Raw genomic sequence first — 15,807 nt, 5'->3', positions numbered from 1 at the left:
TTCTTTTTAGACAATGAGTATTCAAAAGTAAAATTCCCATGATAGATGGCTTGAGGACTCAGATCACCAGCCATCAGGTGGTCACCAAATGCTGCTGCTAGTTCTTATTAGAGCTGGAGCAGTTGTAAGAGGCACTAAACACCCAGCATGAGAAGAAAACATTTCTTAAAAGATTATATTAGGGCAGAAATATTGATTTCTGGCATCATTCTTTTGCCCATAGCCAGGTGAGTGGGGATGATGCAATTGAAGTTAATAGCTTACTAAAATGATCAGTTATTTTTCTTATATAGATGTCTGGTCCCTATGCCAAGACATTAAAACTTTTTCTCATCCCCATTTCTATTCTTCATTCTTTTCAAAAGCACTCATTGAGCACAAACTTATGCTGTGTTAACAAAGGAGAAATTAGAGTTTTCATTGTTTTATACGCCTAGATTCTGTCTTGATTTGCAGAGCAATTTCTCAATTTAGACCATACTGTATTTCTATAGGAACTAGCAAAAAGCCTGGAACTTGGTTTTACAGTTATATTTCTCATACCTTTCATGGGTTTATGATAATTTCTAGAGTTTAATAATTGTTTAATAATCTCACTGGCATCACTTTTAAATAGGATCAAAATATAGTACAAACATTCTTTACCAAGAAATTATCATCATCTATCATTCATGCATTTATATACAAATGCATGCCTGTACCCATCTAACTATGGATCTGTCTCTCAAACTCACAGCACTTATTATGGGCCAGTATTTGTGAATAAGTACAGTCCCTGCTCTCAAGAAGCTCATGGATTTAGAAAAGGAGACAAGGAGAATACACATTGTATACTATGGGACAGGCAATATAGGAAGTTTGCCTATAAGATGTGAGAGCAAAGAGGAGAAATATTTAATCCAGACTGGGTAGAGAGTGAGATGATCTTTTTTTCCCCTTGTAGTTATTTAAAAATTTTATCCATATTTTATTAATGTATTATCAATGAAATTCATTGTTACATATTTATACATGCAGATGTTATAAAAATATAAATTGGCCAATAGAGAGGAGGTTATTCTTGATGAATTAACACATAGGAAAGAATTTTTACATGAGAATTAATCAGCTAAATTAAAAAGGTAAGAGGTCCCTTAAATGTATATATATATATATATATGATCAGAAATATATTTCTGATCGATTCTGGGCAGTAGACAAATTCCAGGAGTTTTATCACCACACTAGAATGTTTCCAAGACAGAGATCAGTAGGGATTTTAAGCCGTAAGTAGGCAGGGAAGACGCAGGAAATGCTGCCTTGGTAAGCTGGCTCAACAGCCTCCCTTTTCACCTTTGTGCTGTTCCTTCTGCCTCTGTTCTCTGTCCTTGTCCAGTTCCCTCTCTCTACTCTTTTCTCAATTTGCCTTTCATCTCCTCCTTGGAATGACAGGCACATTTACAAGAAGCCAGCAACAGACTGATCAGGAAGGTGTGGTTTTATTTATTAAAGAATCCCATGCTTAGAAAAGGCTCTGTCTGGGTAGCCACTCTGAGGATTTTCTTTTTTCTTTTCTTTTTAAATCAGAACACAGTTGTATTTTAAACATTTAAAAACTTTGTTATAATTTATAAATGCTACTTTGAATAATTCTGGCATCCCTAAATTGAATTTGTAGGTTGTTTGTCTTTGACCTCTTACTTTGTATTTTAAAAAATCAACTTTTAAGTTTAAAGCAATATGCTGTTGATTTTTAGAGTTGTATTAAATAACTCAGAAATACAGCATTGGAAGTGAAAGCCGCTTGATCTTACTTTTCAGGACTTGCTACTGGTGGCATTTGGTGTGCATTTTTGGAGATTGTTTTATTCACATATATATACTCATTTCCATGGTATTAAATTCATTATGAATTTTCTTTTTTTCACTTAAATATAAAATATTTCTAGATTTATTTATGAAAAATAGTTTCATGTATTTCCTTGCATACAGGTTCTCTAATGTGAGTAATACCCCCACTACTGATTAACACTATTGATTTACTGTGTGTGTATGTGTGTGTGTGTGTGTGTGTGTGTGTATTTGCTCTTTGCTAGTGGGCCTAGAAATAGGTTTTTACATCTTAAATTTTCATAAATATTGGCAAGATAGAATTCAACTGTGTATAAGGGTAGTTTTTATTTTGAACATTGAAAATCCTGGGATTTTTTTTTTCTTTTATCCATGCTGCCCCATCCCCATTATTTTTCTTTCCTGCTTGAATGTTAAAACAAAAACAATGAACCTCCTAATGACCAAAGAGGCTGAATGTCAATCAGTCTGCTCATTGTCCATCCAGGGGTGTGGCTACTCCTGAGTCACTTGTGCTTCCTTGTCTCTTTTTAAAAATGACCCTCTCCTCTTGTGCTGTTGATATGTTAACCCTTCTATCATTCATAATATTCTGGTATTATTTTTTTGTTCCTATTGAACTATATTCAATGAATACATTGTGTATTAATAAGGAAAATTTTAACATTTAGAAGGAAAATAAATCAGTTTTCCCATGATTCAGAAAAAAAAATCAATCTATTAGTGATGTTTTATACTTATTTTTGTTTTGGTCATCTTTTTTCTTTCTTTTTTTTTCACTTGGAAACAGAGAATGGAGGTTAACTGTATTCCTGAACATGTGTATATTAAAATTTTCATAATAGATGATCAAAACTTTTATATAGACCTGATTATACCTGCTATGAAATATCGCATACATTGTCATTCGTTTTAGTTACTGTCCCTTTTCTGTACACTTGATTTTCTTTTATCTAAATTTTAAAAATGTAACAGGCTGTTTAGAATTTGTAGATATTTAAAAATTATACATTATAAAAATTGTACATATTTATGGGCACCAAATGATGTTTTGATACATATACACATTGTATAATGTTTAAATAGGGGTAAATATAATTATGTTCTCAAACATGGATCATTGCTTTGGGTGACAGCAATCAGAAATCTTTTCATCCATATTTTTGAATACAGAATACAGTGGCAATAATGTACTATGTCCCTAATTCTTTTTTATTCCTTCCCATTTACTGTCGATAAAAGTCCTGACTTAGTGCCCTTATAGTGGAGCCTCATCACATCACCTCTGCTCTTTTCCAGCCTGGCTCCAGTGCCTGCTCTATATCATATGAGTAATGCCACTCCCTTCCTGGTCTGTTTTTGACTCTGATGGGTCCAGGAAGCTCCACTGGTTGATTTGCTTTCCTTCATATGCAGTGTGCAGTGGTTTCCACATGGAGCCAGGGCTTGTTGTGGAGTGACAGCAGGGACAATGGTGACATGAGAAAGAAAGGTTGTCAGTGAGGTGAGCCAGAGGAAAGCTTGGTGGTGGTAAAGCTAGTTGTGAACCCAGGCCACTCCAGGTGGGAAAGCATGAACTGAGTGTTTATTCTAAATATTCCCATACCTTCTTTTGGATTCATTTCTCCTTTTGACATTTAAGTATCCAGTTAACCTTCATTGAGTCTATGTTGATAGGCAAATATCTATAGTTTTCCCTGTTTTATCTTTTCTGTGACCATCATTGGTTGACTGACACTCCTAGTCAATTGATAAAACAAGTATAACTATGTTATGTAGCTTCAGTACGTAACAATAGGGTCACTGTAGCCCTTTCTTTCTATTTTTTTTTTATATTGAAGCTTTTATGAACATTTGAAAATAGAAATATGGACAAGCTATTGTTTAAAACCCTTGGTAGGTTTCTATTGCTCTTAGAATAAAAATCAAATCCTTATGGATTTCAGTGCCTTCCTATAGGTTTCAGGGTCTTTGCCCAGAACATTTCAAAGTTTGGACTACTGCACTTATTGTTTTTAATTTTTTTTTAAATATATTTTTAGTTATATATGGACATAATACCTTTATTTTATTTACTTATTTTTATGTGGTGCTGAGAGGATAGAACCCAGTGCCTCACAGGTGCTAGGAAAGTGCTCCACCACTGAGCAACAATCCCAGCCCTCCATTACTCTTAAACAGTGACTTCCTATTTAGTTAAGTCAAAGCAGGCACGATTGAGATAAGTTGTTCTCATAGTATTCAGTTCTTCTCTTTAGTCAGTCATCAGTGTCTGTCCTACCTTTAAAGATATCTAATATCTAGATACACCTTTAGTCTGTAGATCCACTGAAGCCAGTGTTCTACTTCTAGTTCAGAACTTGACATATATACTTATATGTGAAGTATATACAGAACTTGTATACACTCATGGTGACTAATACTTGAATGAGTAAATAAATACACTAATTTTTCAAAATATGTTATAAATGTTGGTAAAAATTTCTTTTTAAAATTATTTTACCTTATAAAATAATTTAAATCTGTTTCAATATTTATTGATGAATATTTCTTATTGATTTGTTTTTGGCTTTTAGGCAGAACAAGGAATAAAAAAAAAAAAACGAATGTATGAATCCAATTTCTCTGAAGTTTCTGAATTTATATTGCTGGGACTTTCTAACTACAGACCATTGCAGCATTTCCTCCTTGCCTTCTCTACAGTGTTTTATCTCATGATTATTCTGGGAAACACCCTTGTTGTGTTTACTGTGACCTTTGACCCTCATTTACATTCTCCTATGTACTTTCTTTTAGCTAACCTTTCATTTACTGATTTATGTTTTTCCACCTTAGCAGTTCCTAAAATGATTCATGACCTATATTCTGGGGATAAAACCATATCATTCCAAGGGTGTGTCACCCAGATTTTTGTCCTTCATGTCCTGGGTGGATCTGAGATGGTACTCCTGGTAGCCATGGCCTTGGACAGATATGTGGCCATCTGCAAGCCCCTCCACTACCTGACCATCATGAGCCCACGGATGTGCAGTTTGCTTCTGTCTGGTGCTTGGCTTATTGGTATCATTCACTCAGTGATTCGGGTAGCTTTTGTTGTCCATTTGCCTTTCTGTGGTTCTCATGAGATAGATAGCTTTTACTGTGATCTTCCCTGGTTTATCAAACTGGTCTGCATAGATACCTATAGAATGGAGTTCTTGGTGACTGCCAACAGTGGGTTCATTTCCACAGGCACCTTCTTCTTATTGATTATCTCCTATATCCTCATCCTCTTCACTGTATGGAAACACAGTTCAGGTGGTTTGTCCAAGGCTCTCTCCACCCTTTCAGCTCACATCTCTGTGGTGGTTTTGTTTTTTGGACCATGCATCTTTGTTTATATGTGGCCATTTCCCACGGTGCCAGTGGATAAGTTTCTTGCCATTTTGGACTTTCTGATCACACCCATCCTGAATCCTGCCATTTACACAATGAGGAACAAAGACATGAAGATGGCAATGAGGAAACTGATTAGTCAGCTCTTGGGTCTTAGGAAAATCTCCAACTAACTTACAAGAGCTCTTATAGTACCTTATTTAAATAGGGTCTTCTGTAAACATAGGTCTTTAAAGGGCTGAGTTTTCTTGAGACATTTTTTTTAAATCCCTTCTCCAGCAGCCTGAAAAAAATCTTAGTTTATTTAAGTTAATAACCAATATAGTGGTTATATATTTAATTTATTTATATAATTATATAATTTATTTATAATTTATTTTAGATATCTCACCCTTTTTGTGTTGGCCAGCTCTTAATTAATTCAGTGAAAAACGAAAACTTTCATGAATTTCAATCTACTGTGTGTATATGTAGAGTTAATGATATAAGTTAATATTTTCTTCTATCATTGGATTAAAAAATATTCTCATCTTAAAAGGAAAATTGGTTCTTATAACTGTTATTTTTCTTTTGGTAAAGCAAAGTGGTACATATTCTACATTGATTGGGTTTGATTTCTTTTTTTGCTTTAAAACTTATGCTAATAAATATTCTCAGTTACAATAATATAATTTTGTAAGAAATTTATTTTGTTTAATAAAGTAAACATTGTTTAATATTCACATATGCATAATATTTAATAACATTGACTAAGAATAAAGTATTTTAATTTCCACTTTGTGCATATTAACTGTATCCCAAGTAATGTTTGATATGTGTATACATTGTGTAATGTTTGATATGTGATTACATTGTATAATGTTTAAATTATGAAGAAGGTTTTGCTCCATTTTGACATGGCTAATGGATGTTTTCTGCCTAAGTGTGGTCATAGACTTGACCTCATGTTTGGCCAAGAACTTTTGGGCTTCCTGATTGGGCAGAACAAAGGCTATGCTCCATAGTTCTTTAGGGACTGTGGTTTGGTTACCTACCTTCCAAATAATATATATTCAAAGCAAAACCACTGTTGAGCAGTAACTCTAAAATGTGCATAGTGTTGCAAGGGCCCCTAGAACATTAACCAAAATAGACATCATTATATTCTTATCAAAATATTAAATCATATAGTGTATGTTCCCAGATGAGTGTGAAACAGATGGGGAATAGAAGTAATAAAGACAGTGGAATGTATCTAACTAACTTTCCTATGTATATACAGAAATACACCACAGTGAATCCCTACATCATGTACATCCTCAAAACTGGAATCCTAATTAGAGTAAGATATACTCCTTTTTATAAATATGTGAAAACAAACTTTACTGTATTGTATAACTAAAAAGAACAAATAAAAACGTAAAAATACTAGCTAATTGTCTTTTTAAGAGTATTGATATCACCCTTTTCAATTATTTATAGGAAAAAAGTTTATAAAATCAGAAAAATGTGAGTTCATTGTTAAATGAACTTCTTTAGTTTAATCTATCTTTCACAATAGTCTGTATGTAAGCTGTGTATCTCATGAAGTCCCCTTCTAATTTTATATTAGTATTGAGAATGAATTAATTTACTACTGTTTACTTCTCCCATTTTCTTCAGGGACACATATTTTATTGAATGTAATAAAAATTCAATAAATTTTATCATCTGTAGATAAAAAATGAAGAAATCACTAGCATAGTTAACTCTCTATATCCATGTATTTTGACAGTACATATGCCACTTTGAAAAACTTTGAGGGAAGAGGAAGGAATCAAAAAGTAATAATATAGTATTGTGGTTTAATTTGAGATATCCACCCAAAATTTATCAGTGTGACAATGCAAGGAGTTTCAGAGGTAAAATGATTAGATTATGAGATATGTGACCTAATCAGTGAATTAACACAGTAACATGAATGAACTGGGTACTAAGTGTAGAGAGGTAGGTTGTGGCATGAGGAAGTATGTCACTAGGGGTATCCCGTTAGGATTTATATTTTGTCCTCTGGTGATCAAAGCATGCTCTCTCTCTCTCTCTCTCTCTCTCTCTCTCTCTCTCTCTCTCTCTGTCTTTCCTGGTTGCCACATTCTGAGATACTTGCCCTTCCATCTTGCTGTTCTGCATTACCTCAGGCCCATAGCTATGAAGTTGGCTGTTCATGGACTGAACCTCTGAAACTATGAGCCAAAATAAACTTTTTCTTCTCTATTGCGGAGAGCCATCTGTGAACTATGTGTGAACTAAATTGATGTTGAAGCTATTAGGAAGAAAACCTGGTATCAGGGACTCCCAGCAGCAAGCCCACTGGTTTGAGAATGCCTGGTTCATGTGGCATCCTACCTAGTTCCAGCTCAAGTTAGCATAGCACCAGTGATGGAGTGACCTGCTGGAGCTACACAGCCTCTCAGAGATGGGTATGGCTTTCTAAAATGTCAATCAACCTGTTTACTGCAAGGACCATGCCACCACAAGAAGCAAGACTCCTCCTGCTGAGCCTTTATCCCTGCCTTTAAAGTATTCCCCCTTAAATAAAGAATCAGGGTCCTTTTCAGTTGTTAGGTTTTCCAATTCCTATTAGGATTGGAAAACCTATCAGATGCTCCTCTTTTTATATCTAAATTCTGGTTCTGTCTCTGTTCTTACCAATTGCTTCAGACTTTTTATTTCCTAGGCAGCTCACACCTCCTGAGCAGGAACCTACTTTAGTGGGGTGCTGGTCACCCCACAATATTCTATGTTCACAAAACTCAAGGAAACATTTTTTGCTTACATATGTCCATTTATTGTAAGGATATGCCAATGGGTACAGATGAATAGCCACATGGAAAAGATACAAAGGGCAAGGCATGTAGGAAGGGGCATGTAGTTTCCTTGCCCTCTTTAGATGTACCATCCTCTAGGACCCGTAGGCAGGGTTGATTAAATTATTGGCTCCTTGGGATTAACTCTGCTTTCATCCATTTTCACCTACCTAGAGTTCAGGGTGGGCCAAAATTTTAATAATCTAATCACATAGTAGATTTTCCTTTCTTTTAGCCCCCATCCTGCAGCTATTCATGAGGCCATTAATTGTTACTTCATTAGTACAGAAGACACTTACATGTTCCCAGAAATTCTAAGGTATTTAAGTGTTTTGTGTCAAGAACCAGAGTCAAAATCAAATATTAGAACAGAAGAGTCTCCTGTAGCCGTACTTAGGAAGGTATTAGGAGATTTGTCTCAAGATCAAGGGCCTGAGATGAAACATTAAAAAAATATTCTCCTAGACCCTTAGTGCTCAGGAAATCAGGCATTTTGTGCCAGAGACTGGAGAAATAGACCAAGATGTAATTTCTTGTTATTTCACAGTCTACTCCTTGGTTTCTGACCACAGAGATCTTAGCACAAAAGGATCCTATAAGTCAAAAGTACTGGGAATTTACTGGAATCACATTCAACCATCAATATGTAGTTCAGGCCATCATGAAAGAGTATGAATATGTCTCCCAGGGTGGAGGCCACTCAAACTTTCAGGCTTCTTTCAGTTTTGTCAGGTTTCCTAAGCAGGAGTGGTCTTCACAATTATATGGCATTGCGTATAATTGAGATGAGAGAGATGTTTTAGTTAGCTTTTCACTGCAATGACCAAAATACCTGAGAAGAACAATAAAGGGGAGATAAACTTTATTTGGGGCTCATGGTTTCAGAGGTTTCAGTCCTTTGACTGAATGGAGCCAGCTCCATTGCTCTGGGCTCAAGGTAAGGCAGCACATATGGAGGGTGGGTGCCCAGCAGAGGAAAGCTGATCAGATCATGGTGGGCTCAGGAAGCCCAGACAGTGAGAACAAGTTGGGAAAAGAACTGTAGGGAAGATGCACCCTTATAGAGAGGGTTCCTGGTGAGCCACATGCTCTAGTCATGCCTCATAACTAAACCGTAACAAGAGATAAAGTCATCTCTTGCTATAAGTATCTTTCAAGGTGTTAGTGTGATATTGGAGTTTCTTCAGTTAATAGCTCATTTATTAATTTTTTAAACCTCACCCATTGTTCATATTTCTACTTATGAATATCCACAATTTTTCCAACATTACACAGTCAGTCACTGTGCTGTTCTAAATTGTGAGCAGCAAGTCTAGCAAGTACCTCTCCCTCAGTCCACTCCCATTCAGAGTATATGTAGAACTAGAATTAGTGAAATACTTCTGCCATTAGGAAATACAGCTTCACTTACTGTTAAGCTCAATTTTGCCAAATAGGATAGAGATAAAATCTACCCACATCAGTACTTTAGAAATACTAATATATGATTTTAAAATATAGCTACAGTTTCTTGCTTCTGTGACTCATCCCTGCTTTTAGCACTTGTACTTGCAGCCCTCACCCTGTGACCATTGCATTAGGTGGGAAAAAAAGTAAAAATAAAAACAACCCAAGATGGGCAGGGGTTGTGGTTCAGTGGTAAAGCACTTGACTCACATGCGTGAGGCAATGGGTTCGATCCTCAACACCACATACATAAATAAAATAAAGGTATTGTGCCCATCTACAAATTAAACACAAAGTCTTAAAAAACAAAACAGGTATTATGGGGAATAAAGGAAAAAAAGTATAGCCATTAATAGTCATAATACCAGCCTTCCTTGGCAGGAATTGCAGTCCTATCAGAATCCTCCACCACTCTCTCTTCCCAGATCCACAGAAAAACAGGGGATTAATTTAGTGGGGATACTTTAGTCCTACTCATGTCAAGTTTGAGCACACACTCAAGTGTCAACCCTTAAAATTGTATCCTCACCCATTTTAGATAATCTATGTTTCAGTTGCCCATTCCATTTTGTTATGAAACTACTATTCTGTGGAGGATATTTCTTGACCATTGTTTGTTTGACATTATGGGCTACTCAGAGGGTTCCTTGGTCTACCAACTTGGTGCAATATCTTCTGTTATACTTTTTCTATAGCTCTCTGAGCATTTGCAGCTTCCACCAGGAAAGGAAGCTCAGTCCAGAGTCTGTAAAACCAATCTGCCACCCCAAGGACTAGCAGCATCAGTCTGACTTGTCAACTGTGTTTAGGACCATATCTTGCCATTTCCATCTATAGTCTCTGTTTCTTTTGCTGGTAGACAGAACAATTCTTGTTAGTTTTTGTTCCTCAGGGGTACAAAGAAATATGTCTATGTTAGGCCCATCTCTGCAATGCTGCAGCTCTCCCATACCCACTCCCTTAGTGGAACAGGTGATCACCTCAATTGGGATTATCTGCTTGTCAATTCCAACCATCTTCTGAACCCAGGAGTTTTCTACTAGGCATCAACTTTTATCTCTTTAATGATCCCTTGAATTTTTATTTGTCTGCGTCTCATGCAGAATCCCTTTCTTAATCCCTGTTTCCATGGACTTTCTGCCTGCATGTATGGTGAGGCCAGTCACCACTGTTCATGAGCCAGTGAAAACTGAAATATAAGGTCTTTTACAACTATTCATTTTTTTCCATCACAGCTAGAAAATAACATGCAATTCATTCTACTGGGCTCATTAGTTCATATATATATATATATATATATATATATATATATATATATTAAGTATTTCAACATTTCCTCTTTTAAAGGCACATAAGGAAAAGTTGACAAGATCTTCTTGACATTTTCCACATTGTTACTAGGGATGTGCCCTTTGTTGATTGGTTCCTGGTATATCAATTGTCTCGCACTTGGGCTCTGGCTGGATTACACAGTCACTTTCTACAAAATGGAAACTTAACGCCCTTCTAAGAAATTAAAACTGATTCATAACATGGTGAGAAATGTTAAGATGGCTGTTCTCTTGTTTGCCCTCTTGTTGACATTTTCTCTCTCTTGCCTACTCCCAACTGCCTATCTTTTTCTATTTCAGTGACATCATTCCAGATAGGATGTTGTCCATTTGTTTTTGAACTGCCAGACACAAACAAGTAGCTGTTTGTTGGTTAATGCAAAACTACTTACAGAACACTGTCCATGTGGTGATCGAGTACTACAGTACCTCAAGCAATTTAGGTTATTCCTCAGAGAAACGGGGCTTCCTGCCTGTGAGCATCTATGCCCTCCTTGCATTCTTCACATATCTTGATCTGTACAAACCATTTCTATATATTATGGTACTATTATGGGCATGGCCATTATCATTAGGATATTTCTTTGACGTCCTCTTAAATATTAGTGGTATTTCTGGCTCCCTGATCATTTTATATGCTTCAGTCAGATGGGCAGCTTCAACTAATGTCTCATAACTGACATACCTAGCCTAGTTATCTCATTAGATCAGAAGCCAGCTTGTCACAAGTTATGAAGGATTCATTTCTGTTTTCTGTAAAAATATCAGGATGTCTGTATGGCCTGGCCATTAGTTGATGTTGTAAAGCTGATTGGAATGTCTGCCCGTGCCCTGAACTCACCCATGTCCGGTTTTCCCTGACCAGATAACAACCCTTTCCTAAACCTTAGTGACACCTCATAAATTCTGGCCTTCCCTGACCGGATAACGACCCTCTTTGAGTCTCTAAGATCTCCATAAATTCTGATGCAGGGCCAGCAAAAAAATGTAAACTTGTGTTATGCTCCTTAGAGTGTTGTTATCTGTAACCCCCCCCCCCTTTTGTGTAACTTTTTGGGCTATAAAACTGGGCCACAAAAAAGCCTCAGGCTGTCTTGTTCCCGCCGTTTTGGGAGGGAGAGGCAGTCCGGCTGGTAGAAATAATAAGCTTGCTTTAATTTGATTTTAATTGGAGTCAGTGGTCTTTTCTTGCATCCTGGTCTAACAATAACAATGTAGTAAAGGCCCTCAAATTGAAGGTCTCCTGGCCGAAATCCTTGCAGTTTTCTAGGATGTCTCAGAACCTGACCTGGAGAAGCACTTTACTTTCATTCATCCATTTACTATAAAAGATATTCAAGATCATTCAGAAAAACAGCCAATTAGAAGAGGTGCACAGGTCAAAGTCCTTGGGAAAGTGTGCAAAACTTTCATATCCTCCTGAGATGTGCCCATCCTTCAGGAACTGTTGCCAGAAACAGACTGACTGAGGAGACTCAAGCAGTACTTGGCTTTATTTATGCCAAAGGGCCCAGAGAAAAAACAAAACTCCAAATTTTTGAGCCCCTATTTCACAATATATTTGGCCTATCTAATGTCATATATTTTCTAGTCCACAGATAAACGATTGTGCATGAGGGTTTATAATGTGAAACAGTGTGATAAGAGGAAGAACTGGTTCCTCTTACCAAGACTTCAATAAAGATAAATGTCTAGCCTTGGGCTTAGAACCTCTATAGGTGCGTTTACATTTCAAAGGCGAGTAGTCAGGGGAAGTTATCTGCAGTCCAAAAAGTAGGGATCCATGGCCAATCAAGCTTCCTGGAGAAAGGCTGAGAGAAGGGAGGGGAACCTACCTCTTCCCCAGGCATAGGTTTCTTACCATATTTTTATAAGTTCTTTGAACAACTAGGTCTTGTTTGCTACCACAGCACCTCCATGTGTTCCCCTATCTTGAAACTCTCAAACACTGTTTTTTGAGATTTTATGGAAACATTATTATGTCGGTCTAATTGATTCAAACACTGGACCTTTATCATCTACTGTCAGCCTCTCCTCTCTCTCCCTGAATTTGTGGTGTTGGTCTGAAAGACTCAACCTTCCAACCTTATCTTGATTTTTTCTGTAAATATTTTTCTGGTGATAGTTTCAGCCCCATCCTGAAACTATCTACACCCCAGCACAACCCCCAGTCATTTCATTAGAAAAACAAGACTCTTTTGTCCATCCAAAGAGCCCAAGGGATTTAATAGCTTTATGTTAGGAGATGGATCAAATATGGAATGTATTACTGAGCTTGGTCCTTGTTTCCAATAACAATTCAAAGATGAAGACAAGAGTTTGAGAAAAAGGAAAAACTTTTATCACTTTGCTAGCAAAGAAGAAAAATGGGGGATTCCTGTTGCAGAGACTGTGATTCTGGCCATCATGGGGAAGAGAGGATTTTCAAAGAGGTAATTCAAAGGCTACATTCCAGTATTCCAGTGTACCTTGTTCTTTTTCTTTTTTTTTTTTTTTTTTTTTTTTTTTTTTTTTTTTAAATTCACTTGGTAATTTAGAAGGTAGCTAATTCTCCATCCCTTAAGTCTGAATTCCTTCCTTTCTGTTGTGGGCATGTGCTCAAGGACAGGTAACTTCACCTAGGATGGGAAGAAATATACTTCTGTTGTCTCCCCCCAGGTTAGGCATGGGGAGATGGAGAAGAGAAAAGATATATGTCTGTTTCAAAATGATCCTCAGTGGCAGAACAGCAAAAATTATATTCAAAGCATGAAGTGGACCATAATTACAAATATATATTTTAAAATATCATGCAAGGACAATGGATTTAAATGTCCTGAACCTCTGTGTTCTTTCCAATCTCAGGAGCATTCTTCTACCTGGTTCTGTTCATTAAATTAATTGTCCTCTTCTCTATTTTTTTCACATGGTGAGAAAAGTCCCCCTAAATTGAGTACCTTTTGGCACATACACAGTTTATCTCTGTTGGTCAGATTAGGACTGAAGAATTAATATTGCCAAAATGGCCATACTACTAAAATAACTACAACAATTCAATGAAATTTCCATTCAAATTCTAGTGGCATTCTTTATAGAAATAGAAAAAGCAGTCATGAAATTCATGAGAAAAAATAAGAGGCCCAGAATACATAGCAATCCTTAGTGAGAAAAGCAAAACAGGAGGCATCACAATACAGAACTTAAATTATACTACAGAGCTAGAGTAAGAAAACCAGCACCAAAACAGGCATGAAGACCAATGGAATAGAAGACATAGAGATGAACCCACATAAATACAATTATCTCATACTAGACAAAGATGTCAAAAAAAATACATTGGAGAAAAAATAGCCTCCTCCATAAATGGTTTAGGGAAAACTGGAAATCCATATGCAGTAGAATGAAATTAGACCTCTCTCTCTCACCCTGCACAAAACTCAACTCAAGGAGGATAAAAAACCTTGGCATTAGATCAGAAACACTGTACCTACTAGAAGAAAATGTAGGCCTAACATTCCATCATGTCATTTTAGAAAATGACTTCTTCAAAAAGACTCCTAAAGCATAAGAAGTAAAATAAAAAAAAAAAACAATAAATGGTATGGCATTAAACTAAAAAGTTTCTTCATAGCAAAGGAAACAATCCAGAGCATGAAGAGAGAGCCTCAGAATGGGACAAAATCTTTGCCACCTGAACCTCAGATGGGACATTAATTTCCAGGATATACAAAGAACTTAAAAAACCTTAACACCCAAAACACCCAAACAATAAATAGGCAAAGGAATTAAACAGATATTTCTCAAAAGAAGAAATATTAATAGTCAACAAATATACAAAAAAATTCAACATTTCTAGCAATTAGAGGAATGCAAATTAAAACTACACTGAGATTTCATCTCACTCCAGTCAGAGTAGCAATTATTAAGAGTACAGATAATAATAAATGTTGATGAGGATGTGGGGAAGAAGGCACACTCATAATTGTTGGTGGGACTGTAAATTGGTGCAACCACTCTGGAAAGCATTATGGAGATTCCTCAAAAAACTAGGAATGGGACCACCATTTGACTCAATATTCCTAATATTCAATATATATCCAAAGCTGTTGAAATCAGCATACTACAGTAATGAAGCCACATAAAAAGTTAATAGCAGTACATTTCACAATAGCTAAGCTATGAAGCCAATGTAGGTGTCCCTCAACAGATGAATGGATAAAGAAAATGTGGTATATATACACAATGGAGTATTCCTCAGCCATACAAAAGAATGACTTTATGACATTTGCCAGTAAATGGGTGGATCTGGAGACTATCATGCTAAGTGAAAAAAGCCAATTCCCCCAAACCAAAGGTTTGTTTTCTCTGATATGTGAAAGCTAACCCACAATAAGGGAGGTAGGGAGGAGTGAAAGAATAGAAGTTGAGTGGATTAAACAAAGGGGAATGAAGAGAAGGGAGGGAGTAAGAAGAGGAAAGACAGTGGAATGAATCTGATATAACTTAGTCCTGTGTACACATATAAATATATAACAGTGAACTGCACCTTCATATATATCCACAAGAATGGGGTCCAAATTAGAAAGAGATATATTCCATGTCTGTGTAGATATATCACAATGGAATCTACTGTCATGTATAACCAAAAAGAACCAATAAAAAAGGAAACAGAAGAAAAGAGGCACAGTGGGACTAAAGTTAGGAAATGTACATATGTAGATTCAGCTAGGCTGAGAAACAGGTTACATTCTGTTTCCCAGGCACCCACCAAGGTCAGAGGGTTGCCCCTCAGCCTCCATATTCAGTATGAGGAAGTTCAGGAGCTAAAACAATTTGGAGATTTTAACTTCAGAGGGGTTCTGTTTCAATAGGAGACTCAAAGAACGTCCAGATGTTTGAAGTGTAAAAAACATTTCTGGCTACAGGAGAAAATAAGGCCTTGGGATTCAGGGGTGGGGCATGGGGGGTAGTGATGGTTGTTTATGGTAGATAACAGGAATTAAACGAAATAAATGCATGGC

The 15,807-nt window shown here is 36.5% G+C and overlaps 1 protein-coding gene across 1 annotated transcript; it reads left to right on the top strand.

Moving 5' to 3' along the window:
• Positions 1–4,436: 4,436 nt before the first annotated feature.
• Positions 4,437–14,575, top strand: LOC113177047 (olfactory receptor 4F15-like). The gene is made up of 2 exons (XM_026381581.2): positions 4,437–5,355; positions 14,508–14,575. Exons 1-2 carry the CDS (start codon positions 4,437–4,439, stop codon positions 14,573–14,575), a joined length of 987 nt encoding a protein of 328 aa, XP_026237366.2.
• The last annotated feature ends 1,232 nt before the right edge of the window (positions 14,576–15,807 follow it).

Source organism: Urocitellus parryii, chromosome 6, assembly GCF_045843805.1.
Source record: "Urocitellus parryii isolate mUroPar1 chromosome 6, mUroPar1.hap1, whole genome shotgun sequence".
In the NCBI taxonomy this organism is placed as follows: Eukaryota; Metazoa; Chordata; class Mammalia; order Rodentia; family Sciuridae; genus Urocitellus; species Urocitellus parryii.
This window is presented reverse-complemented; position numbering and strand designations above follow the sequence as displayed.

Bases quoted from the DNA above. Each gene is read 5' to 3' on its own strand.
- LOC113177047 (XM_026381581.2), top strand. From the start codon at position 4,437: ATGTATGAATCCAATTTCTCTGAAGTTTCTGAATTTATATTGCTGGGA. The intron at 5,356-14,507 runs GTCTTAGGAAAA...ATTAATTTCCAG, and splicing joins ACTGATTAGTCAGCTCTTGG to GATATACAAAGAACTTAAAA.